This window comes from Microplitis demolitor, chromosome 1 (assembly GCF_026212275.2).
Source record: "Microplitis demolitor isolate Queensland-Clemson2020A chromosome 1, iyMicDemo2.1a, whole genome shotgun sequence".
Classification (NCBI taxonomy): domain Eukaryota; kingdom Metazoa; phylum Arthropoda; class Insecta; order Hymenoptera; family Braconidae; genus Microplitis; species Microplitis demolitor.
The window spans coordinates 953,792-979,556 of NC_068545.1; the positions used below are offsets into that span (position 1 = coordinate 953,792).

Below are 25,765 nucleotides of genomic sequence, written 5' to 3' on the forward strand. Positions count from 1 at the left end.
GTCCAATGATCCGCAGCAATTATGATGACCGCGGCTATTTTCAAAATTAAATTTCCTCCTCTGCGATCGCGACTGCAAATACTCAGCCAAGTGTTTGGCGGCGATCATTTTTTTGTAGCACTGACATTGCGACTCCTGTGATGAATCCTCAGGATCCATTGGCATCGACAGTGAGACTTTTTTTTTGTTGATATTCGGGTAATTTAATGGTGACAATTGTGAGGAAGTTGACAGCGAGCTCTCAGATAGACGTTTTTTTAAATAGTAATAGTAATTTATTTTTTTCAAAACATTGTATTTGGTATCGCACTCGAACAGGGAACTTTTGTTCGCTAGATCGTTGCAGTGACAATGTAATTTACTGTGATTTATTAATTCTTTGTGATGCTTCGAAGACGAGTTTGAGTCCAAGTACGGGCATGAATTTTCTATCAACGATTTCTTTTGAAAATTTGATGAATTGTTTCTTAACGCCTTTTTACGATCATACAAAATTTGGGCTTTTTTATGAACTGGGCACAAATTTTGGTAATCGGAAAATTTTTCGAATTCTGATGAAAACTCATTAGTTGGAATTTTTTTACTGTTATTATTTTTACTATGATTATGATGATGATGATGATAAGGGCGACGATTATGATGACGACTATAATATGGTAAGTCAGCGGTACTTGTTGGTTTATCGCGTTCTTTTAGAAGTCTGTATATTTTAACCTGGAAAATGTGTTTTATTTTCTGTAGAGTTTCGCGTGAAAATACATGCCGGAAATTGCGACACACGGCTGAAATAATTGCGCGAACGTTTGTCCGCTGACGGGACTTGTGACGTTGCAATTTTTCGGAATTTATTGACTGGTAGTTTTTCCGCGAGTGATCGACCCGCTGATTTTTCGGGGCTGAGACTTTTTCAGAAAAATCACGGGTTTTTTTGCAGTCGCAGTTGAAGTAGAAATTGTGAAGAGAAAAGTTGCTTCTGTAGTAACTTGAGCTCCCGCAATCGGCTTCTGCGGGTGAAAAAGACGCTCTGGAGGTTTTTGAAATATTTGCTGACCTGACAGATCTCCGAGACTCTGGAGCTGAAGTTTTGTTCGACCGATGAGTTTTCGGGGTTTCAATTTCTAGTGATTTTATTTTTACAGAACTGTCAGATTTTTTTCTCTTAGTCTTCACTACGAATTTTTCCACAGTCGGATTTTCATCACACTCTTCTTTGATTTTCAAATTTTGTTTTATTTCCCCAAAATCTGAAGCAGTCTTTTTAGGTTTAGACTCCGAGCATTCAGTTTTCGGATTTTCTTCAATTTTTCTCGAATCAAAATTTGAATTTTCTCCAATCAAACACAGATTCGCATCAAAATCGTCACCGCAATCTTCCACTTTGGCTCCAGTTTCAAAAGCTGGTTCTCGTGTCAAAGCAGAGTGTGCGGAAGTAAAAACATCAGCAGAATTGACACTACAGGCACAAACCTCAGCGTTCGTTTCTCTATTATCATCAATTGTTACCTCTTTCTTGTCAACCTGCGTCAATTTAACCGGTTTCTCAATTTTATCTCCAACTACTTCTTTTATACTCTTCTCGGAATTTTTTTTATTATTTTCCGCAAATTCCTCTCGCATTTTTTCCACTTGAAAAGACTCTGACGAACACGAACACTCTATTTCAAATTTATTTTTCAAATTCCCTTCAATCTCTTTAGCAATTTTTCCTTTTTCCTTCGACTCTTTTTCCGACTTTATTTCAAAAGAAACCGACGGTTCTTCCTTGATATTTTCATTTTCCAATTTTGTTTCTTCTAAAGAACATAATGAACAATTACAACCCATTTCATGTTTCTCGAAAACACTTTTCTCACCCGACTTTCCATTTAATTTTTCATCCACCGAACATGTAGAACAATTGCAATCTAATTCACTTTTATCATAATTTTCTCCCAACGAACTCGAACAGATACAGTCCCAATTATTTCCTTCTATTTTGTCCACTATTTTCTTAACATAACCCTCAGAAATTTTTTTCCTCGATTCATTTTTTTCCAAATTTTCCTTGAGACTTTTCTTATCACACTCAGAAATATTTTCCCCCACTTTACCTCCGACTTTTTCCTCGGCAACAAACTTTTCATCGACGCCGAAAATTTTATTTTCCGCGCATTCCATAACAATTCCACCGGATTCGTCATCAATACTCGCGCTTTCTAAACCCTCTTTTTCATTACAATCGCAGTTTTCCTCGATAGTTTTCAAAACCTCAAAAACAACCGAATCAACCGGAAATAATTTTTCTTCAGATTCCACCGACTTTTTATCAATTTCTTTGTCTCCCATTCCATCGCAAGATTTTTCAAAATTTTCCCCAATAGTCTGCACCGAAATTGACTTCATTACTTTGCAATGATCTGAATTTTTCGAAATTAAATTTCCTTCATCATTTTCACTTATATTTATATAAATATCAATATTAGAATCCTTAGAAATTTCATTTTTATCCTCACAATTTTCTTTACTATTCGAACAACAATTTTTTTTATTTCCCGCGAAAAAATTTTTGTTTTCAATCACGCTATCAATAGAAATACTCGTACCCGAACAGGAGCAAGAATGTTCAGAATCACACATGACTGAAGATTCATCCAAAGATTTAACGCTAGTTCTCGCAGTGATAAAATTGTCGCCATCAAATGAATCAAGATCACAAAAACATTGTCCTTTACATTTACATAAATCACCCCGTAAAATTCCACAGCTTTTGATACTTATACATTCATTTTTACTCTTACTAACCCTTGTATCATAAATTTTCGTCGAGCTTACAATTTTTGAACCTTTCAAATCGCTTTCATTGACATTGAAACTGTCATCAATTAGTTGGCAGTTATTTTCCATTGGTTTTTCTTCAGGAATATTATCTAGACTATCAAAAGACCCAGATCTTGAACCAGACAAATCTTTTTTGGGAAAATCAATTCTTTCGGTATACAAACAAGTTTTATTACCATCAGTATCTTGTCTTTTTAATTGAATTTTAATATAATTTTCTTGTAGCTTGCATAGCAAACGGCATTTATTCAAATTTTTAGCATCCATAGGTTCTAATATTTCGTTCAAAGAAAAGCATGTGCTCTTTAATGCCCTTTCCAATTTATTTTTAGCCTTGACACTCAATGACGACTGACTCATATCATTTTTGACAAAATATCTGATTAAATTTTCACATTTACAAGGAACAGATGACTTTCGTTTTTTTGAATATTTTGAATTACACGGGTCCCCAATTAAAACCATCAAATTTTTTCCGTCATCCCTCGGGTCAAATTCTTCACAATTTTCTTGCAGCTCGCCATTGGAACAAGAACAGGTACAAGAACTTCTGTCAGAACTTTTTTCAAAATTAGAACTTCTCCTACTTCTACTGCGTTTTTGATATTTGACATCAGAATCTCGAGGCGAAGAACTGGAATTAGGGCCGCCCGCCAAAGTGGAGCCTACTTCGACTTCGACTTTCGATCCGGAAGAAACAGATTTGTTTGATAGCCAGTAATTTTTTTCGGTTACGTAACTCACTGCGTTCGCGTATCGCAAAATATTTCTTTCGCCTAAATTGTCCAAATCACGGCAGACTTTGTTCAGCCGATTGCTCAACACCAGAGTGTTGATGACACAATTTACCAGACCGTTGTTTACAAAATAGTAAAAAACTTGTTTAAGACAATTTTGAACTACCCCCACTTCATATTTTATTGTCCCGACGATATTTAGACATCTTTCCCAATATGTCGGTGTATCTTTTTCATCGCAAACAAACAATTGGAGCAATTCACAAATTCGTTTGTCGATACTCGGAACAAATAGAGTACGAAGTACGTCCACATATGGATCGTATTTATCATAATTAAATCCATTATTTAAATTTATGTCAGTACTCTAAAATTAAAAATTTTTTTAATTAATTTTATTACAAGTTGATTGAAAAAAAAAAAATAAATAAATAAGAGGTTAAATTAAAAAAAAAAAAAAACGACAAATATTTACCGAAATTCTTTTTACTCTAGTATTAGATGTACAGGATTGGTTTCCATTCATATTAACCACTCGCAGCCCACCATCAGATCTATTTTGGTGGACTTTAAATCGTCTATAAAAATAATCATGTCGATAATGAATTAATAAACATTTTAAATAATTTTCTATTATATAAATTCGACTGAAGTTTGTTGTAAATAATGAATTTTTTTTTTTTTTTTTATAGAAAACAATTCCACATCAATTAGACGTTTATTTTAAATTAAAAAAAAAAAATCATTTCTTTAATTTTATACAGAAAAATTTTTTGGCCCAAGAAATATTTTGAACTGGAAAATTTTTTCTCGCCCCAAGAAAATTTACATTTTCAATTTATAGGAAAAAAATTTTCTTAGGGTGAGTAAAAATTTTTTGCGGCAAACAATCGTCCTTTTCTGTGTAATAGAAATGAGAAAATTTTGAAATTGATTAATTTTTGAAAAAAGAAATAATTGACGAATTGTTTTTAAGTAAAAAAAATTTGAATATTAGGGAGATATATTTAGATAAGATGAGTTTTAAGGTAAAAAAAGTAGAACAAGGTTTAATAGTTGAAAAAAAAAAAGAGGCAGTCGGTCGTCTCGTTTACTAAATTCGAGTGGATGATGAGAGGAGTGATGAAGAGTAGAGAAAAGGGAGATGAAATCGGCGGGGGTGGCCCATTCAGATAGTGGCCAGAGCAAACTCGCTCCTGTTGGCGCGTTCGCGGGGGATCAATACTCGCGACGCCGAGACGACAGAGGACAGAGGACCGTAACAACCGTTTTCTCAAATAAGTATACCATCTTTATATATATTTATATTCACATATAGAGATCTATTTTAAGGCAGTTATTTTTCTGTACCAAAATAACTAGTAATTTGAAAAAATAAAAATTTTAAAAATAGATTTCAAACATGAGCTTCTTCTTAAAAAAATTTTCTTACTTCTATTCACTTGAAACTGAAGAAAAAAATGAAATAAAATTAAGAATGGACTTTATAGTGATGTTTAGCAAAAAAGGATTGATAAAATAAAATTCCGTAAATATTTAGCATCGATAGGACACGATGTACATTGGAATCATTGACTCGCGTGCGAGGAATCTTTGGCACGTATCACATAACCCGGCTAGATTTTAAAACACAATTAACAATGAGTTGTATTTTTTGTCAACAGATTTCCCAAATTATTTATTTAATTTTTTTTTTCTTTAAATAAATATATGTTAAGATTTTATGGAGAATGAAAGTGAAAGTTAGAATTTAATATTTATTTTAGTGGCTGTAATTAATAAATTAAACTTAAAAGTTTTTACAAGTGCGAGGGGAGATTTTGAGATATTTTATTTAAAAGTCATCATGATATTTTTATTAAGGTTTATTTTGGTGGGAAAAAATTAATTAGTTTGAGTAGTAGAAGTAGAGCAAATTGAAGTTTGAAAAATTGGTCTGTGTACGTCTTATTTATACTATGGGGTGCAAATATGACGATTTATTTTTATTACGTCATAGAAAATATTTTTAATTAATATAAAAATATAAAATATCGTAATTTATTTTTTTATCAAAATTTCTGTACTAAGAGAACAAATTTAAAAGTTGTATAAAAATTAACTAAAATAAATTTACTGACGAAATATTGAAACAAATTAAACCATAAAAAAAAAAAATTTATTTTACCCTCGGTTTCTTATAGTAAATTGGCCCCGTCCAAGATAACAGTTCTCATAATACTGAAGAATTATTAACTACAGAAAATTTGTACTACAAGTAATAAGTGATGTCATAAATTAATTAATAATATGAGCAATGCGTATGCTAATTAAGGATTAGTGTGAATTTTAAGGCCTACAGGCTGAAAATAAATTAATAAATAAAAAAAACATTTAAAGATATATATATAAATATTCTGTAAAAAATTAGCAGAATATGCGCGGAGTAAATCTGGAGTAAATGCGAAGCGGGTGACTACTTATTTACTCCTAAGAATTTATTTGAATATTAAAACTGCAAATTGGAGTCAATGTGAATTAAAAAAAAATCCAGATTACTCCGAAATGACTCCGCTGGAAGAATAAACTCCCTATTTACTCCGTATGGGAAGTAATTTTTTTTGACTCCAAAACTCCAAGTCCGGGAGTGTTTGGATTTAAAAAAAATCCGCAATGACTCAGAATTAAGTCCAAATTTTTGACAATAAAACTGATAAATATAAAATAATATAAGAATTAAAAATAAAAAGTAAAATTACATAAACGTAATTTAATGAAGGTGGCGAAAGCACAATAAGCGACCTGCTTTTTGGTCGACGTAACGATTCTGAAAGGGGTCCTTTGATCTTTCGACCCCACCGACCACTGGGAACGCAATACATTTTATCGTCCCTCTGGCTTTGTTAGACTGTTTGTTACTCGATCACTCAATCCTACAAATTTATTGTTTATGACAAATAATTCAATTTTATATTTCAGCCGTAAATTTAATTTGGGTTTTACTTTTATCAGATACCGAAAGACAATTATAATAAATGAGTTAATTAATTTAATAAATAAAATTTAAATTGCCAATGAAAGTTTATGATTAAGATGATGAACATGTCAGTCAATATATATGTATGTATGTATGTATATATATTATCTATACAATAGATATGTGGGTCGTATGCGCGTTGACTTTAGCCGAGCGATGCAAAGTCGAGGGATAAACGTGGGTGGTAAATTCACGTGAGAAAAGCGCGTTACGAACATCCGTTTGTTAGGATGATCAATACTTTAATACAAAATAACACCAGGGAAGGCGCGATCTGCTTGCTCGTGCGTTCTTCATCCAACAAACGACTAGTTTAACAACACAACTCATTTTGTTGATTAAAAATTTTATTCTTATCAATACAAACAAATATTTATATTTAATTGCACGTAAGTAGTTTTGAAAACAATTTACACTGTAAAAAATTAGGAGTAAATGCGGAGTCAGCGCAGATTTTATTTAACTCCGAATTCGGTTCCGTCACTTGGAATTCCGAAGTCAAAAAAAAAATTACTCTGCCAACGGAGTTTATTTTTCTAGTCTAGTCATTTTGGAGTGATCTGGATTTATTTTTATCTGTATTCACTTCAATTCGGAGGTAATTGTAACATATACTCCCCTTTGGAGTTAATTTTACTCCAAGATTATACAGTAGTATGTCTCAGATTTACTCCAAAATAAATACAGTCATCTATACCGCATTTACTCCGAAAATTTTTTACAGTATTAATTTAAATTGTAAATTAATAAAAAAAATTTGATCAAAATTACTATCTTTTATTTTTTTTAATTTTTTTATTGATAGAAAAAAATTTTTTAATTTGTTTTTGAAATTTTTCCAGGTGATTTTAAATTTAAAAAATGTTATCGATAATTGGAGTATTAACAATTATTACAATTGTTCATGGAACAATGTATATACCATCAGTGAAGGTATTATTTGTTTAATAATTAATTATAATTATTTTTTTTTTTTTTTTAAATTTCATTTTTTTTTTCTTAATTTTTTTAATTAAATTCTAAAATAATTTTCTAAATTTTTTAATTACTCAAAAATTAAAAAATTAATTATTTTATAAAAAAAATTTTAAAGGTCTAATTATTTTTATTTTCATGTTTGTATTAAAAAAAAAAAAAAAGGATCGTTTGTATTCGGATTTACTACTACGGGATATAATTGATCACATGAGTAAAGATTTGGCAGAAACAGCGGACTCTTATCTCGAGTATCAAGACACAGCTCGCGATTCCGAGGACTATGATAAAGCGAAGGAAATCCCGGCAGAAATGCCGATTGATTACGAAGGAATCGAGGCACTTAATCCTAATCCGAGTATCCGCGACCACGAGTACCTGAGACACAGCAGTCTTGTGGCAAATCAGAGATTGACTCAGGATGTCGTTGATGACAGCCGGAAAATTCAAGCTCCCGCTCCCAAGGGACCCAAAGAAGAAAAATCGGAAAACACGCTGCCGGCTTATTGCACTCCGCCCAATCCGTGTCCTATTGGATACACAAGTACTTTTTTTTCTGTAAATATTTGTTAAAAAAAAAAAAATAGATAATTTTATTTGCAAATCAAATTGTTTGTCTTAGGCGCCAATAATTGTCTGGAGAATTTCGAAAACACAGCCGCGTTCAGTCGCGATTTTCAAGCCTCCCAAGATTGCATGTGCGACAGCGAACATATGTTAGATTGTTTGAACAATAGTAATGATAACAATCAAGCTGCTATGAGTGGAAAAATCGCTAATTCGGAATTTGAAAAAATAGTCGAACATTTTCAGGTAAATTTTTTTTTTTTTCAATAGAAAATTTTACGGCAAATGAACAAATGATTGGAAAAAATTTTTTTCTCTTTTAATCTTTTAATTGAAAATTTGAGTTGAAGAAAGCAATTGGTCAATAAATTATTTGTCGATTTACTGGATAGTTATTTTTCAAAAATAATAATAATTGATAATTTATTTTTTTTTCAGGAAAGCAATCCTTATTTCCGGGGTGAAAAATTACCAATAGCCGCCAAAAAAGGGATCAATATTTTTTCATACTAATTTTAATCTTTAAAAAAAAAAATTGTGTTTCAAAAAATTTCGATTAATAATTTAAAAAAAAAAAAAATTTTTTTAAATAAAAAAAACTCAGTCGCTTTGGATGAAAAAAAAAATTGAAATTCATTTAAAATATTAAAGCGAATAAATTATTTAGAAAATTATTAAGGGCAATTTTTGACAGTAAGCGTTTTCAAAAAAATATATATAATCTATGGTCTAATATCAAACTATCAAAATATATATATATGAACTAAAAAACTAATATTAAAAAAAAATATACATATTAGTTATTAGTAATCATGATTAATTTAATGAAAAAAAAATAATAATAATAAGAGATAAAAATATATATGTTACAAATAATATTTTATTTTTACCGTTGAAAATTTACAGATTTTACCAAAAATTCAGTATGTACTCAAATATTGTAACAATAATGATGAAATATTATAATTAATTATTACACACTGTAAAAAAATTCTGGAGTGATTGCGAATTAAATTCGGAGTGAATATGAACCGGAAACTGTATATTTATTTAATGGTTTAGGAGTAAAATTCACTCCGGGGAGTTTATTTTTATATCAAACTCCGAGTATGTGAAATGCAAATTTAAATAAACTTCGTAATCAATCTGAAGTCATTCCCAATTTTTTACAGTGCAATTATAATTGCAGAAAGAAATATATTTATTAAATGGAAGTAAAATGTATTAATAAATGGTGCTATTTATTTAAATATAATTAAAAATATATTGGATGCTAAAAAAATGCGGGCTTTTATTTCAGTACCTGGTACTTGAGAAAATTAAATTATAATTGAAAATTATTTAAATGAGCAACTTAATTACTGGTATAAATTCACATTATTTTTTTTAAATTAATAATAAATAATCTCATTTAAAGAGAAATATAATTTTTTTTTTTACATTTACGATCAGTGCACTTAGAAATTTAAATTAATGCGTATGTACATTTTCTAGATTTGATCGTTTTCAGTTTTAAATAATAAATTCTATACAAGGCTTATAGATAATTAAATTAATTAATTTTTACATAAAATAAAAATTAATTATAAATTTATGAGCATAATTAAAGCAAATGCTAATAAATAATTTCACGAATACTTTGTGCCGGTTAATGAGAGTTAATTTACGCTGTTATTTTTTCCTAAAGCTTAGTAATGTATTATAAATATTACTCAAGGCTGTTGTCAAATCATTCCGGTCTTTCGCTCCTGTAAGAAATAATTCAAAAATTAATTCATTAATTAATCGATTTAATCTCGACATTTATAAATAATGAGCCACTAAATATATTATTTTTTGTTATGATTCCCAAAAAAATGATTTCCACTTCTCATGTAAACTCAATTAATCTTTTTGAAAGTTGAATATAAATAAAAATCATTCCTACCATTGAATTACTGAGAAAATTTCCGCTTGTTTGAGTACCAACATCGATATGTTTACATTTAAAAAAATTTCTCTCATTATAAATAATTAATTGACAATTAAAACCGATCAATTATCACTTATTACTAACATACCGATGTGGGTACTCATTTTACGCGAAATTTCCTCAGCTTTTCACACCAGCTAAAAAAAAAAATAAATTTCAGTATTTGAATTTTTTTTAGCAAATAAAATACAATTTTACCTGCAATCAAAAAATTTCCAGTAGCTCATTACAATTAATTCAAAAAAATAATCACCTGTCATTACTATTTTTCCATTGACAAAAATTAGCAAAACGACTCTCGGAGCAATCAGCCTATAAATCAAACCCGGATACAACTCCGGCTCATATGACGTAAAATTACCATGGGACTCGCACAGACTTTCCAATTTGATTGGAAACTTCAAATCACAAGTCGCCACAATATTTTGAATCTTAAAGTCCATAAACTTTACCTGGAACCCGATTTTCTGAATTATCCTCGCAAATTTACGGGTCGCCAGGTAAGAATCTTCCTCGCACCGGGCTCCAGTGCAAACCAATTTACCAGAGGTAAATATCAGCGCAGTAGCACGAGGATTTCGTATTCTCATAATGAGTCCAGTGAACCTCGACGGATTGTACTCGGAATTACGAGTGCATGCATTTATTTTCATTAAATTTAACTCGGTTCCTAAATTAACTGTCGATACGACGTTCCTGCATTCAGTACAGACATTATTAGATCCATTACAATCTATAATAATAATTATAAATAATAATCAATGTATAAAATAATTAACAAAACCTACTGTAGCACTGGTTCCAATACTTCTTTCTGATTTCCCGCAGGAGTTGAAGGTGTCATCGATGCTTGCGGGTTACTTTGCAATGTACTTGGCCTCGGTACATTTGTCTTGAATAATAATAATTATTATTAGTAAATAAATAAATAATTAGTAATTTAATTATAACCTTTTACTTACAGTCAGTGGTGGTGCCATTGAACTGTCATCGGAACCTTTTACTGGACTACTTAGTAGTTTTTTCAACTCATCATTTTGTCCGGACATTTTTTACTATTTTTTAAAATAATAATTATTATTTATTTTATGAATGAACTATTTTTTCAAAAATTGTATCCTGTCATTCATCACGTGGACTTTAATAAAATCCTTACAGATGCTGATCTGACGCAATGCTGATTCTGGTTTATTATGGATTTTTTTTTGTTGGTACCGGCGATGGATTATTTTTTTTTTTTATGGTCTAGTGACTTTTTGGTGTCTAGTAAAATTATGAAAATCATTTATATTTATATAAAATCAATTGAGAAATTACGGAGCTGTCATTTTAAGACTGGATAATTAGTTGAGAAATATCTGTTTTTTTTTTTTTTTTTTCAGTGAAAAAAATTTGAAATTCGGAGGATTCGAACCAGGAACCGGACATGTGAAAAAAGGTCCGGTTGGAGTCGATATCCATATGGCCACGAGTACGATCGTTGATTGATTGTTATTTTCACGTTTTAATAAAAAAAATAAGAATTTACTTGCAGCGTCAGTGATTATAAAACCGCGCGAAAATTCAAATTTTTTAAATTGAGGAGTTGAGGAAATTATATGACAGGTTATAAAATTTTTTGATAAATACAAAAATCGATGATTTGAATCTATGGAATATTTTCAGAAAATTAATTACTGATATTTTATTTACATCACATAATTAATTGCATTAATTTACAGCTTTTTGAATTTTTATATTGACAGCAGTGACATTTTAAATTTACAGTTTAATTTTTAAGTTTCAAGTCATGATAACTCGTGAAATAATTGTTTTACAGGAAAATTGAATAATACCTTTTTTGTAGGAAATTAAATTTTCTACAAAAAAGTTATCTATAGTTTTTTCCATAAACTTCATAGTTTCAGAGTTATTTTGATTTTAAATAAAATTTACGATATTGAAGTTGACAGACGTCAAAAAATTTTTGAATTTTTATATCGACTGTTACTAAACGCCATAACTTATCGCTACATTTTTTCTAGGTGGCGCACATGTTAAATTCTCATCACATGGCCGAACTGACACAATAAAGCGTCTGCATGAAAAAGCACCTTAACTATTAAAATAAAAAAAGTAAATCGAAACATAACCATGTGGTAAATTTAAAAATAACTTACTGTTTATTATTTTCAAATAATCATTTTAATAGCAATAGTAATTTTTTCGAATGCGGAATTTATTTGAAAAATTGATAACGCCAGTGAATATAAAAATATACCGTAATTTAAAGACATCTCCAACAATGGCGAAGAGTAAATTTGAGTATGTGAGGGATTTTGAACGTGAATATATTGGCATGTCAAATAACTGGATCGTCGTAAGAGTAGATGGCAAAAATTTTTCAAAATTTTCGATTGATCATCAATTTTTAAAACCAAATGACATTAGAGCACTGGAACTGATGAATCATTCAGCGGCTGCTGTTATGAATGAATATCCTGATATTGTTTTGGCATATGGGCAAAGTGACGAGTATTCGTTTGTTTTTAGAAAAGAAACCGAAACTTACAATCGTCGAGGTAAAAAAATCATTTGATTGTTGAATAAAATTCTTGAATTAATTCTTATTTTTTTTTTTTTCATAGAATCAAAATTACGGACGCTCGTGAGTACTCTTTTCGCGGCAACGTACGCGTCCCATTTGCCAAAAGTTGGTTTAATCAATTTGAAATATCTGCCGTATTTTGATTCCCAAGTCTTACATATTCCGTCAAATGAAAATTTACGAGAATATTTGTCATGGCGACAAGCTGATTGTCATATTAACAATTTATACAATACATGTTTTTGGAATCTAGTGCAGAGAAAAAATATGACCCTCGAGGAGGTATGCTGTGATGAAAAATATTTGTCCAGAAAATATATTTTTAAAAAAATTTCAAGATTATTCTGCCTGTCGAAGAAAAAAAAATATTATTAGGGGTAACGGGTCGGGGATACAAAAAAAAAAGAGGATATTTTTAACATTTTTTTTTTCGGAGTACCGTCATTATTAAAATTCTTTAAATGTGTGACATTATTAGACATCATTCCCAGAATATTCTGCTAAATTTTTCCTAAAAAAATATCGAAAAATAAACTAGTGGTAGTGGGGAGAGACGAGTCACTCAAAAAAATGTCTCTATGTCGTAGGCAGAATAACTCATGACTGCTTCATCAGAAATAAAAAAACTAAAAAGATTTTTGACATTTTTTGAAGTGACTAGTCTCTCCCCACTATCACTAATTTATTTTTCGATATTTTTTTATGAAAATTTAGCAGAATATTCTTGGAATGATGTCTAATAATGTCACAAATTTAAAAAATTTTAATAAAGAAGGTACTCTGAAAAAAAAAAATACGAAAATATCCTCTTTTTTTTTGTATCTCAGACCTCTTTCCCCCCTTGACTAATGATTTGTAACGATTGACTTCAGTATCTAACTTTTAGGTCATACTTCAGCCATTACAGAGAATGGTTGCTAAGCATTACTTAAATAATTAACTAATTAATTGATTAATTTATCAATTTCTAAAAAATAATTATTATTTTTAGGCACAAGAAGCTCTAAAAGGAACAGACACCAGTGATAAGAATGAGTTGCTCTTTCATACTTTTAATATAAATTACAATAATGAGCACGAAATGTTCCGCAAAGGTTCCACGTTAATTAAAAAATCATTACCCGATGATAATGGTAAATTTAAACCAACGGTAATAACTTTAACTTGCGATCTAATAGGAGATAAATTTTGGGAAGAGAATCCCCAAATCTTAGATCCTAAAGCTCACAAAAATAAAACCAAAGGAGCTAAAAACGAATGTTTCAGTTTGGAATCAATTGTCTCAGCAACCACAAAAAAATGTCGTAATTCAAAAACATCTTTAAGATTGGCAATCACTGATTCCGAGTACGTGCCAAATTTTGAGCATAAAAACATTTGCCTGCCAAATTGCTGGATCGTCGTAAGAGTAGATGGCAAAAAATTCTCTAAACTTTCGAATGATCATCAATTTTTAAAACCAAATGACATCAGAGCACTTGAGCTGATGAATCATGCAGCTGCTTATGTTGTGAATGAATTTCCTGATATTGTTTTGGCATATGGACAAAGTGACGAGTATTCGTTCGTTTTTAGAAAAGAAACCGAAGCTTACAATCGTCGAGGTAAAAAAATCATTTGATTGTTGAGTAAAATTTTTGAATTAATTGTTATTTCTTTTTTTACAGAATCAAAAATTATGACATACGTAAGTACACTTTTCGCGTTTGCGTACACGTACAATTGGTCAAAATTTTTTTCAATCCCTTTGAAATATCCACCGTCTTTCGATGCCCGAGTAATTATCTATCCGTCAGACGAAAATTTACGAGATTATTTGTCATGGCGACAAGCTGATGTTCATATTAACAATTTATATAATATATGTTTCTGGAATCTAGTGCAGAAAAAAAATATGACTCCTGTGCAGGTATGTCTTAATAAAAAATATTCGTCCAGAAAATATATTTTTAAAAAAATTTCAAAATCATTATGCCTGTCGAAGAAATGTAAAGTAAAAGTATCTAACTTTTAGGTCATACTTTAGCCATTACAGAGAATGGTTGCTAAGCATTACTTAAATAATTAACTAATTAATTGATTAATTTATCAATTTCTAAAAAATAATTATTATTTTTAGGCACAAGAAGCTCTAAAAGGAACAGTCAGCAGTGATAAGCATGAGCTGCTCCTTCATACCTTTAATATAAATTACGATAATGAGCTTGAAATGTTCCGCAAAGGTTCCACGTTAATTAAAAAACTATTACCCGATGATAATGGTAAATTTAAACCAACGGTAATAAATTTAACTTGCGATCTAATAGGAGATAAATTTTGGCAAGAGAATCCCCAAATCTTGGAACGTAAAGCTGATGAGAATAAAATCAACGAAGCTAAAAAAATACTTCAGTTTAATGTAAAAATTTCTTAAACGAAAATAAAATTTTTGATACTTAAGTTTGTTTAATAAACAGGTAATTAATTAAGCAGAATAAATTAATGGATTTTTTTATTGTATGATATACATTTACACATATACATATACATTATTAATATATTTATATATTTATATATGATTTGAGTTAATTTGGGTACACAATTTAGGAATGTAATGCAATTATAATTTTATAACATATTAATTATTAATGACAATAACAAGTTAACTCACGGTTAATATTAATACTCTATACAATTTTCCTCATTAAATAATAAAATATACGCCGTTATGTATGGAGGCGCCAACAATAGCTTAATAGATGAGGTCATTTGTTTAATTATTTTTTTTAGTTTATTGTTTAATGTACACATTTAAATTAATTATGAGTGCCGGTTTATTTTATTTAGAATATCGGTATGTAGTTGTCGATTTTGGCGCGATGTTTCTGGGCAACGCACTCAGAAATCCAAACGATATTACGGCATTCCTGTTCTTTTAGTTTTAAATAACTATAGAATACTCCGAAATGAAATTGCTGAAGAAATGCATGGACATTTAAACGTACCTGTAAATTAATCAATTAGTTTAAAATTAATATATAAATTAATTAGGAAAAATTATAAAATACTTAAACCCAATTTGTAATTAATTACATTAGTGTAAAGTTAGCCAATATCATAATTTTTATTTTCAGCAGAGAATATCTCCATTGCAATGTAAGTTACTTACGTATTGAAAGTGAGAAATGGCGCGTTTTTTCAAATCCTAAATGTCTATTTCAAGAAATTTTTTTTTTTTAAATACCTGAACGACAATTTAAAAAATAAAACTTTGATAAGCTCTGCTGACGTTATCTAACCATTTAATTTCATGAAATTAAAATATTCTCGTTTACTCAATCATAATTTTCCTTTTTTTTTTAATTTTCTAATTAGAATCTTTGGAATGTCATAATTAGTTGAATAATCGTAAGTCTATTAATTACCACAATAATTAAAAAAATTAATTAGTTATTTAAATAAATTACCTCATGTTCAAAGAATTTATCTTCAAGAGTCTTATCTCCAGGATTATTACCAGCTCCTTCAAAGAGAGCACTGTACTCCTAAAATAACCAGCACATAAGTAATTAATCTATTAATTAAATGGATAAAAATATAATACTAAATAATACCTACAGCATAATACTCAGCAACGGCTTTGACTTGCTCGTAATCGTCAGCCCGCGCCAAAGCAGCGAGACCATCAGGATTAAGACGCCCGCAACGTGGGTACAATTTAGCGCGGTCATCTTTACCCAGCTCAGTACCAAATGAATTGATAGTTATAATAATAGCACGTCTGTCAGCTTCAAAAGCAAGAATTTCGCACATTGTATCAGCAGTAGTCCCTCCAATGTCCTTACAAAAGTTATAGAAAGCTTCCAAATACGCTTTGTACAAAGTGTTTCTTATAATTTCAATATTCATTTCATCCAAATCTTGCTCGGAGATGCAGTCGACGAAAAACGGAGCTGCAATAAATTTTAAAAAATTTAAAATCATCTCAATGTTTAGTTCATACCTCAATAAAAATGTAATATCAGGTAATTTGTAACATTTTTTCAAAGTCTGCTAGAGTCGGAGCCGTGGTTAATTGATGGTGGTAACGAGTTGTACTCAGAATCATAATGATTTCTGATAAATTTATGTTCGAGCAATTGACGCTGTAAGTGTATCAGTTCTGTTGTGATTGCAATGTTGTGATTCTATTAAATGTTTACACATTAGCCAATTATTAGGCGAAGTAAATTTATGTCAAGTGAAAGCAAGTTTGTGTTGGTGGCTGAGTGATCAATGGAGAGGAATTTTTTAGGGTATTAATGCCGAGGTTATGTCTTATCATTTTCTCCTGACGCAACCTGGTCACCAGGAACTGGTACCACGTGGGTCTTTCCAAGTCCACTAACCGAAGACTATTTCCTGAGATGGCAGAAGTGTTTAACCCAGATGGACTCGTGGTAGTTAACGTCCACCCTTAGACACTCGATTAAAAGTGTCACCGGGGGAGGTAGGGACTATCGCGTATACCCAGAGGTGAAACGGTCTTCCATAAAACGGAAGTGGACTTTGGTCGTTATATTAATTAATAAAATTTTATTAAAACAAATTACCAAGTGGAGTATCAACTAATACTGCATTGTACAACTCAGCAGGTGTAGCAGCAACATGTATAGCTTCCATTTGCTCAAAGCTACCCAGCGGATGACACTTGGGAATTAACTCTGATATCGGTCGCTGATGCAAAGTTCCAGTTATCAGCAAAATAATATTATCAATCATGTAACTGTAGGTTATAAAGTCCAGGAACTGGGCCAGTGGTTCAACAGAATGATTACGCATATGCTGGAACTCAATGACTAATTTTTCCCTTAATTTGTCATCAATGACACTGACAGCCAATGGTGAAGGCTCGTTTGCCAGAAAACTCCCGTAATCAGTACCAGCAAGATGTAATTTTAAATCTGTTTGAATTAAATAAATAAATAAATTTGAATATTTGAAAATGGATTTATAAATAAATAAGTAAATAAATATAATTTTACCTTCGAGTGTTTCGCATTGAACTAAATTAAGATAATCACTCTGTTGTAAAATTCCACATTTGAATCCACGGCACAAACCTTCGAGGTATCCGTTGTCGATATTAAAAATGCAACCCTTCATTATTATTTATTTTGTTTAAAAACTGGCAAGAGATATTTATTTTAATTAAATGGACGACTGGAGATTAGTTTCTGGACTCGCCCTTCTATCACCAGACAAGACAAGACGTGATCATATGACCGAGTAACGTGAAGTTGGCTTTGAAACTCGAGTTGTCGCAGTCCCACTCTGGGACATCTAGATGTCTCTCTTGCTCTTGGAGATGATTGATTTGAGGTTAGAAAGAGATGGAATGAGGTATAGAGAAAATGTTGGGCGGTAATTGATTAGGCGCGGCAGTATTTTTGTGCCAATGAAAACTCATTTTTATGAGAAATGAGAATGAGAATCAACATCAAGTCCAGTTGAAAACAAACATGAGGTTTTATGTTGATGGTGACGTAATTTAACTCTGATAAATGACATGATAGTTTATAAATATTTTAACTGCGTTGATTTTTCTCACCATTTTTTTTGGAGATAATTTATGATTGGAAATAGAAATGTTTGGTAAAAAAAAGGAAGTTAACAGAAGGCCACGGACTAACAATCCGGTATTTATTTTTATTCTTTAGTTTTTTTTTATCCTAAAGGTGGAAAATTAGAAAATTTTTTATTTTGTTTCTGAAAAAATTGATTAGCAAAAAAATAAAAAAATTGCACATGTAGAAAATTTAAAAAACTACTGGTGCAATTTTTTAAAATATTTTTTTTTTAATAATTTGTGGCTTTTAAAACAATTCAAAAATTATTGCATCGGATAACGTCAGTGATGGGTGTGAATGTAGCAGACGTCAGATGAATTTAAAATTATAAATAAACTGAGTAAATAATTAAAAAAATAAAATTTTAAAAAAATGCATTTATTAATTTTGAAGTTTTTTAAATGTGCATTTTTTTTAAATTTTATTTTTTTAATTATTTTCCCTATTTATTGATAATTTTAAATTTGTCTGCTATATTCACACTCATTCCTAGACTTTGACAATTGACAATTTTTGATTTTATTTTTTCAAAAACTCAATTAGCAAAAAAATAAAAAAATGCACATGTAGAAAATTTAAAAAACTACTGGTGCAATTTTTAAAAATATTTTTTTTTTAATAATTTATGGCTTTTAAAAAAGTTCAAAAATTATGACATCGGATAACGTCAGTGTCAATGTATGTTTTTTTTTTATAGTAATTTATTATTTTTTAGCTGGGAATTGATTTTATGGGAGGTTTTGATCCCACGGGCATGGGAGCTGATGATGATGATGATGATGAAGACTTGGAAGCTGAATTACATCAGCTGATGATGGGTGACAACCCACAGCCTAGACGTCCAGGTTTGTTTTTCTATTTCTTTTATATAAATTTATATAAATATATATAATATATTATTCTAGCACCAAAACCACCAGTGGAGCCAATGAACTTGGATCTGGAGTTTAAAGAAATTGGTGAAGATGAAGAATTGTCTGGTGATGATGACGATCCTGAATTATTGGTAATTATTATTTATTTATTGATGATGATGATGAATCACTGGTTGGTTTTGTTTATTAGAATGAACTCGACGCAATAATGGGCGATGACGGATCACCAGAAGACAAAGAAGATAAAGAAGAAAGTCCAGCAGCTCCTAGTGCCGGTTCTGAAGAATTAATAAAACTCTTGGAAGAAAGGCTGGAGTTGTACAAACAAGCAGAGACAAAAGCGAAAAATAATAACGATACGTCAAAAGCGAGGCGTTATAATCGCGGTGTTAAAACGCTTCAAGGAATGTTACGCGACGCTAAAGCTGGTAAAAATGTAAACGAAGCAGATATACCGCCTTTGCTTCCGCGATCAGCAACTCAAGTATCTCAAGACACAAATGCTGACCAAGGTATATTTAATATCTATTTATATCCGACGTATTATATTTAATATTTAATATATAAAGTTAAATGATAAGCAATGTGATGTTTAGGGGAATCTGATACCCAAGAAATTCCAGTAGAAAATTCAAGTCCTGATACTCCAGAACCAGAACCAGCAGTTGAACCAGAGCCTGTACCAGAACCAGAACCAGAACCTGAACCAGAGCCAGAACCAGCTCAAGCAACTGAACCAGTGCCAGTTGATGAAGAAAAATTAGAATTATTAAAAAAACGCCAGCATGAATACAAAATAGCAGCAGTTGCGTGGAAAAAGTCTGGCCAATTAGAAGAAGCAGTGAAGTATATAAAAATAGCAAAACGATTTGATGAAGTGATAGCAGCATTGACAGCTGGAGAACCTGTCGATTTATCTGATATGCCACCGACTCCGGACTTACCAGCGGCACCGGCTGCTACGGCTATGGAGGTCAGTGACCAGAGCGTTGCTAAGGAAGAGAGCGAAACTCAGGAAGCGGCTGAAGAACCAGCAGCCGCGGTCACTGGCGAAGGTATTGAGGGAGCGCTGAAGGAAAGATTGGAAGTTTATCGTCGTACTAAGACAGCTGCTGAAGAAGAGGGAAATTCGTCAAAGGCACGTAGATATGGACGTATCTGCAAGCAGTACGAGGACGCTATCAAACTCCATTCCCGAGGGAAACCTATTCCTGTTGATGAGCTACCAGTTCCCCCGGGATTTCCTCCTATTGTATTGAATACTCCAGCTCCAGTAGCGCCGGCAGTGACTCCAGCAGCTCCCAGACCTAAAATTCCAGAGAAAGCCGAGACCAGTCCAGGTGAGGAAAATAAACCCGTGGCACCGGCACGTGGTCAGAAGCCCACGACCACCCGGGCGCAGAAGCAAACTCTGTTTTTGCAGAAACGACAGGCTGAGTTGAAGCGCGCTGCGCTGATGGCTAAAAAAGACGGCGACCTGGAGCTGGCTCGAGATTACTTGAGACAAGCGAAGGGAATAGATCCTCTGCTGCAAGCGAGCAGTTGCGGATTGCCCGTGGATTTAAAATCAATTCCTCTGTCCCCACTCGCTAAAGAGGAACTCCACGGAGCTATTGATGCCTCGTCTAATGACAGCTTCGCTCTAGTGTCGTCCGACGACTGCCAGCCCGGAGAAATCACCGGGACCGATCAGGAGATCTACGACAATCTAGAAAAGCAGTTAATTAAACACAGAAAAGTTTGTCTGTCCACTCGTGACCACGCAAAAGCTCTAGGTGACGTTCCCGGTTACAACAGATGGGAGCGCATGGCTCTGGGTTACAGCAGAGACGTCGACATGCTGCGCGTCCGTCGTAGAGATGGATTACCACCACCCCAACATCACTACGAATCCAAAACTTATGCCATCGTCCAGTAATTAATTTTTTTCTCCAATTTTAAATCTTACTTAAAGTCCTGATTAAAATAATTTTTTTTAAATTTTAGGAGCTGCACAGATTTGACTGACAGCGACCTGGAAATTTCCATAATCCGCGGAGTCAATTACCCAAAAGAAGCTGACACTTACGTCATCTACGAGTTTCCTTACCCGTCAGAACGTCCGCCGACAGACAGAACACCGACAATTCGCAACACGAGTACTCCCGAGTATGATTCGACTTTTCTATTGACCGGAAGTGTTGACAGATCAGCAAGACAGTGTCAACGCGCTTTTAAACGGCATGCATTGAAGTGTCAAGTCTGGTCCAAAGGGTAAAAATTAACAATTAATTGATTGAACACAAGCCTATGAAAAAAATCCATGGGATTGCATGGAAATCCATAGGGGATTTTTTTTTATAGGAAATTTTCCTGCTTGACTTAGTTTAGATGATTAATTTTACTCTTGCTATTTATTTTTTTATCTATGATCAGTAAAATTATCCATGTAGACTAGGATATATTAATTTACAGATGCTCAACAAATCCTTTGATGTGTTGCCTCCACCCCAGGTACGACTTCCTAATTAACTTTATTTTATTTAATTAAATTATTGGTTTATTGCAGAGGTTTTCTAAGAAGCGACAGTCTACTCGGTACTGTTACTGTAAAATTGCAGCCACTGGAAACCCAGTGTATTTTGCATGATTCATTTCCGGTACTTTTTAATAAATTAATTGATCGATAAATTAATAAATATTTAATTAATTAATTAATTAAAATAAATAATTGCAGCTGATGAATGGAAGGAAAGCTAGCGGAGGAAAGCTGGAAGTTAAAATCCGCCTCCGAAATCCGATCTCGACCAAGCAGATTGAGAAGATGACGGACCGATGGCTTGTTATTGATAATTAATTATCAATTATTAAAGATTCTTTAACTCGCTTTTTAAAAATACTTTTAATTTAACTGGTACTTCGAAGCGCATGCCTTATTGCACATTGATGTGATAAAATTAACAATTTATTTTTTATCAGATGTATTTATGAATAAAGATATGTAAATATTTACTCTGGGTTCATTTTTGTTTTTGTGATTTTAATTATAATTAATTGATAAGAGTCATTTATTGTGGGTGGGTGTGTGTTTGTGAAGGTTAATTACGATAGAACTTTGACCCGAAAGGGAGAGACAGAGAATATATTGCGCATGAATGAGACACGGACGATTACTGGACAATAGTTTGTTAGTGGTATTCACCAGGTGTATTGTTCTCCAGGAAATGTGGAATCAGCTTCTGTCACAACTACAATCTTTAACTGTAGTTACAGTAACTGTTCCAGTTGCTAAAGAGTAAATAATTTTATTTTATTTTATTTAAACGCGATTTTATTAAAAGCTCACTAATTATTTTTCTGTAATAAAATTTCATTTATTTAATTAATTAATTTTTAAATATCTGAAGTTCTACCCGAGAGGGGGCAATATGGGCTTTTTTTTCACTTCAATATTAAACCTATTAAATAAATGAATTATTTAATTAATTTTTATTGTAATTAATTAATTAATGTACTGAAAATTTAATTATTAATTTTCGAAATTTGACATTTTTTTTTTATTACTAACATTCAGTACTCAAATAAAAATTTGAAATCCAAACCCTTTACTCCAGTTGCACATCGCATAATTTTTAAAACTCAGACAAAAAAAAAACATACTGTGAATAAAAGGGTTGACAGGGTCGTCACCCCGTGGTGTCAAATGGCACAAAAATAAAAATCAAAGTAAATAATCCACTGATGCATAAATAATAATAAAAAAAAAAAAAAAGCCACAGGCGTCTATTGATCGACAAGTGATCAGGGTCTCCGGTCTCGTCTCTCGAGAGACGCTCGAAAACAACGGTAGGATTTATTTGCCAATTAGACAATTGAGTCTCGAGCACGTGCGATATCCGTCAGTGGTATCTGCTCGCTCTTAATGTCTATATAAACTACCGCGAAAGGGTTAAATCAGTGATGCGATCAGAGAAAATTAAACGCTCGGAGATCTACGATCTACATCGCTAATTTATTACGCATCGCTAAAGATTATTTGACGAGCCGGCTATACAATGTAGTAGTTACTGTAGTTACTACAGAAGTAGTAGTAGTAGCAAAAGTAATATTGACCTTTTGCCCCGCGCAGAAAAGCCCAACTGTAAATTTATGCGTGCAAATTAATGATGTTTATATTCATTTATTTAATTTCGCATCACTGATATCATCTTTATATATATACATATACATATTTTATATACATGTTAGTATATTGTAACTTTATTCACTATTTATTTACTAAACTGCTGATAGCCATGAAATTACGTAATTATATGCTGGGTAAGAACTTAATCATCAGTTATCAGGATTTTTATACAGAAAGTTCAAGCGACGAGTTCGTATATATTTTATATAAGATTTTAGACGGGAGTTCTGTGCTGCTGATTAGCTTGATGCTCATCGTTTGCAACAATGTATCAAATAGTTATTAGATCGTGATAACTTTTGACCGACGTTTGCAATAAATAATTTTGTTTTATCGTTGACGGATACAAATATATAAGTAAATATATGTATTTATATTTATGTTGAATCGGAGAATGATTAAATTGTTTATCTTTATATTTTCGTACTTGAATAATTAAATAAATGTTTTTGAAAATAATCTAAGATGAGGTCAGGCTTAAATTTGATAGAAAAATTAATTTTAAATTTCTTACGGAATACATGGGGAAACTGATTAAATTTTAAAATGAATATTTTGAAAAATTGCACTTTTAGTTTTTTTAATTTTCTACATGTGCATATTTTTATTTTTTTTTTAATTGAAGTCAATTGTTTGCTAACTTCAGTATCGTTAAATTTTCTTGAGTAGAGTACAAATTTTTTGGGGCAGGAAATATTTTTTTTCTGTATATATTTTTGTAAAAAAATTGTCAATAAATTCTTATATTTTACAAAAAAAAAAAAAAATTTAATAAATTTCAATCCCATTAATTCAAAAAGAAAAAATTTAATTCACCGCAATTAAATTTTTCAAAATTCAAATTTGCGAGTTAAATAAAAAAAAAAAAAAATATTTCATACTAAAAAAAAATCCGGACTGACTATTAACGAATTTTCTACTGCGTAATCTATCTCTTATAGTAAGTAGTAAATACCGTGAATTTAAAAAAAAAAACACCATAGACGTCTACGAGCATGTTATGACTTAAATTAAATTTATAAACCCAGTATGTAAGTTTACACCCATCGTTGATATAATATTTAAAAAAAAATATATATACGTTCATATATCTATATATATGAGTATTGTATTATGAGTATTAAATATTCATAATATATCAGATGATATGTACAATGTACACACATTAAAATTTAACCAGTAGTGGACTTGATCACTTTTCGCTTAATCGGCGCCAAGGCCGGATGTGACGTGATCTCAAGTCGCTATATAGCGCGCGTGGAGATTGGGTTTGTAGATGCGATGTGAGATGTGATGTGATCCGATACCCAAGAAGAAAGCGGGGTGTAGAAGGATTCAGAGACGATATAATACACACATATATATATTTCATATGTAATACGTAATATGTCTGCTCTTTTTTTTATTATTACCACGACAGGCCATACATTTTATTATATATATATGAGGACTATGTACTACAATGTATGATAAAACTTGCCCGGATGCCTGATTATTCCATCATAATATTTGTCCACGTGCAATTAATTTTATCATTAATGGCTTGTTGTTTTGATTATGATAAAATAATTATTATAATTTACTTATTACATATATATATATTTTTTGGTGCTTGTATTTATTATTTATGATACAGAAAAAAATTGGTAGTATTTAATAGAGAAATAAATGAAATAAATTGAAACACATTTAGTGGTTTTCCGGAGTATCCACAAGTTTTCGGGATGAAACGGAAGTCTCATCATATTTGTCATATCCTGACTTTTATTGATGTGACATTTTTATTGTTTCATAATTTTTATAATAAAAATACTGTAAGAGATTAAAAGGATTTTTTTTATTGCTAAATTATATGAAATTTTTTTTATTTCGAGTGAAAATTACGGACATGTGGAAAAAATTCTAATTGTAAATTTTTCTCACATTTAATTTTTATAAAAATTTTTTTATTTTCCAGCTATAGACAATTTTTTTCTTCTAAAAGCAAAGAAAAATTTCTTCAGTATTAATTTTCAAAAAATTCAAATTAATTTCCCATTTTCTTAATTAATTTTTTCTAACATCAATAACAATAATTATATATATTAAAATGACATGAAAAAAAAGTCATTTCCAACTGAAAATTCTCAAATCCATCCTTTTTTTTTTTTTTTTTTTTTTTTTTATTTTGAATTGTTTCCAGAACAGTAGAATACAAAACGATTATCCGTTAATAATTGAGCGCGGATAGCAAACAGATGAAGTACTTGCAGCGAGACAAATGGAATCCCCTAGTGTGTTAGAAGCTATACATCATGTCCTCTCTCTCTCACTCATTTTATTCATTGTCATCTTATATCTTATATATCAACCGTCATCGTGCGACATTAATACGAAATGAAAAAGGTGCGTTTCAATATCTTCGCTCTCACTCTCTTCTTCTTTCTCATCTCTTTGGTAAATCTCAGTGCCTCGATAAATAAGCCA

At 31.2% G+C, this 25,765-nt stretch overlaps 5 protein-coding genes across 8 annotated transcripts; 3 read left to right on the plus strand and 2 right to left on the minus strand.

The window, feature by feature from the left end:
- The first annotated feature begins 4,771 nt into the window (after positions 1-4,771).
- Positions 4,772-8,806, plus strand: LOC103569889 (neuroendocrine protein 7B2). 2 transcript variants are annotated; one of them, XM_008547435.2, is made up of 5 exons: positions 4,772-4,835; positions 7,413-7,503; positions 7,711-8,089; positions 8,168-8,358; positions 8,551-8,806. In XM_008547435.2, the coding sequence occupies exons 2-5, from the start codon at positions 7,432-7,434 to the stop codon at positions 8,623-8,625; spliced, it is 717 nt and encodes a 238-aa protein (XP_008545657.1). In that variant the 5' UTR covers positions 4,772-4,835; positions 7,413-7,431; the 3' UTR covers positions 8,626-8,806. The 2 variants fall into 2 exon arrangements, with proteins under 2 accessions (XP_008545657.1, XP_008545648.1); XM_008547426.2 differs by lacking the exon at positions 4,772-4,835 and adding an exon at positions 6,867-6,959.
- A 145-nt stretch (positions 8,807-8,951) lies between these two features.
- LOC103569878 (uncharacterized) lies at positions 8,952-11,446 on the minus strand. 2 transcript variants are annotated; one of them, XM_008547410.2, is made up of 4 exons: positions 11,047-11,446; positions 10,873-10,976; positions 10,338-10,780; positions 8,952-9,860 (listed from the first exon to the last, which is right to left on the minus strand). In XM_008547410.2, the coding sequence occupies exons 1-4, from the start codon at positions 11,131-11,133 to the stop codon at positions 9,784-9,786; spliced, it is 711 nt and encodes a 236-aa protein (XP_008545632.1). In that variant the 5' UTR covers positions 11,134-11,446; the 3' UTR covers positions 8,952-9,783. The 2 variants fall into 2 exon arrangements, with proteins under 2 accessions (XP_008545632.1, XP_008545640.1); XM_008547418.2 differs by lacking the exon at positions 8,952-9,860 and adding an exon at positions 9,902-10,221.
- Positions 11,447-12,154: 708 nt separating this feature from the next.
- LOC103569867 (uncharacterized) lies at positions 12,155-15,144 on the plus strand. The gene is made up of 5 exons (XM_008547398.3): positions 12,155-12,645; positions 12,712-12,953; positions 13,663-14,275; positions 14,339-14,580; positions 14,791-15,144. Exons 1-5 carry the CDS (start codon positions 12,294-12,296, stop codon positions 15,082-15,084), a joined length of 1,743 nt encoding a protein of 580 aa, XP_008545620.1. The 5' UTR covers positions 12,155-12,293; the 3' UTR covers positions 15,085-15,144.
- A 1-nt stretch (position 15,145) lies between these two features.
- LOC103569860 (V-type proton ATPase subunit d) lies at positions 15,146-17,929 on the minus strand. The gene is made up of 5 exons (XM_008547391.2): positions 17,675-17,929; positions 17,243-17,593; positions 16,269-16,603; positions 16,118-16,195; positions 15,146-15,655 (listed from the first exon to the last, which is right to left on the minus strand). The coding sequence occupies exons 1-5, from the start codon at positions 17,793-17,795 to the stop codon at positions 15,494-15,496; spliced, it is 1,047 nt and encodes a 348-aa protein (XP_008545613.1). The 5' UTR covers positions 17,796-17,929; the 3' UTR covers positions 15,146-15,493.
- A 103-nt stretch (positions 17,930-18,032) lies between these two features.
- On the plus strand, positions 18,033-22,125 carry LOC103569844 (coiled-coil and C2 domain-containing protein 1-like). 2 transcript variants are annotated; one of them, XM_008547372.3, is made up of 9 exons: positions 18,033-18,328; positions 18,975-19,104; positions 19,165-19,265; positions 19,325-19,646; positions 19,731-21,048; positions 21,121-21,387; positions 21,589-21,627; positions 21,683-21,773; positions 21,851-22,125. In XM_008547372.3, the coding sequence occupies exons 1-9, from the start codon at positions 18,278-18,280 to the stop codon at positions 21,968-21,970; spliced, it is 2,439 nt and encodes an 812-aa protein (XP_008545594.1). In that variant the 5' UTR covers positions 18,033-18,277; the 3' UTR covers positions 21,971-22,125. The 2 variants fall into 2 exon arrangements, with proteins under 2 accessions (XP_008545594.1, XP_008545602.1); XM_008547380.3 differs by lacking the exon at positions 21,589-21,627 and having other exon boundaries at positions 18,034-18,328.
- Positions 22,126-25,765: the final 3,640 nt, after the last annotated feature.

Bases quoted from the DNA above. Each gene is read 5' to 3' on its own strand.
- LOC103569889 (XM_008547435.2), top strand. From the start codon at position 7,432: ATGTTATCGATAATTGGAGTATTAACAATTATTACAATTGTTCATGGA. The intron at 7,504-7,710 runs GTATTATTTGTT...AAAAAAAAAAAG, and splicing joins TGTATATACCATCAGTGAAG to GATCGTTTGTATTCGGATTT. The intron at 8,359-8,550 runs GTAAATTTTTTT...TTTTTTTTTCAG, and splicing joins AAATAGTCGAACATTTTCAG to GAAAGCAATCCTTATTTCCG.
- LOC103569844 (XM_008547372.3), top strand. From the start codon at position 18,278: ATGTTTGGTAAAAAAAAGGAAGTTAACAGAAGGCCACGGACTAACAAT. The intron at 18,329-18,974 runs GTATTTATTTTT...ATTATTTTTTAG, and splicing joins GGCCACGGACTAACAATCCG to CTGGGAATTGATTTTATGGG. The intron at 21,628-21,682 runs GTACGACTTCCT...GGTTTATTGCAG, and splicing joins ATGTGTTGCCTCCACCCCAG to AGGTTTTCTAAGAAGCGACA.
- LOC103569867 (XM_008547398.3), top strand. From the start codon at position 12,294: ATGCGGAATTTATTTGAAAAATTGATAACGCCAGTGAATATAAAAATA. The intron at 12,646-12,711 runs GTAAAAAAATCA...TTTTTTTCATAG, and splicing joins CGAAACTTACAATCGTCGAG to AATCAAAATTACGGACGCTC. The intron at 14,276-14,338 runs GTAAAAAAATCA...CTTTTTTTACAG, and splicing joins CGAAGCTTACAATCGTCGAG to AATCAAAAATTATGACATAC.
- LOC103569860 (XM_008547391.2), bottom strand. From the start codon at position 17,795: ATGAAGGGTTGCATTTTTAATATCGACAACGGATACCTCGAAGGTTTG. The intron at 17,594-17,674 runs GTAAAATTATAT...TAATTCAAACAG, and splicing joins TCAATGCGAAACACTCGAAG to ATTTAAAATTACATCTTGCT. The intron at 16,196-16,268 runs GTAGGTATTATT...TGGTTATTTTAG, and splicing joins CCGTTGCTGAGTATTATGCT to GAGTACAGTGCTCTCTTTGA.
- LOC103569878 (XM_008547410.2), bottom strand. From the start codon at position 11,133: ATGTCCGGACAAAATGATGAGTTGAAAAAACTACTAAGTAGTCCAGTA. The intron at 10,977-11,046 runs GTAAGTAAAAGG...TTATTATTCAAG, and splicing joins CAATGGCACCACCACTGACT to ACAAATGTACCGAGGCCAAG. The intron at 9,861-10,337 runs GTGATTATTTTT...TATTTCTTACAG, and splicing joins TGGAAAAATAGTAATGACAG to GAGCGAAAGACCGGAATGAT.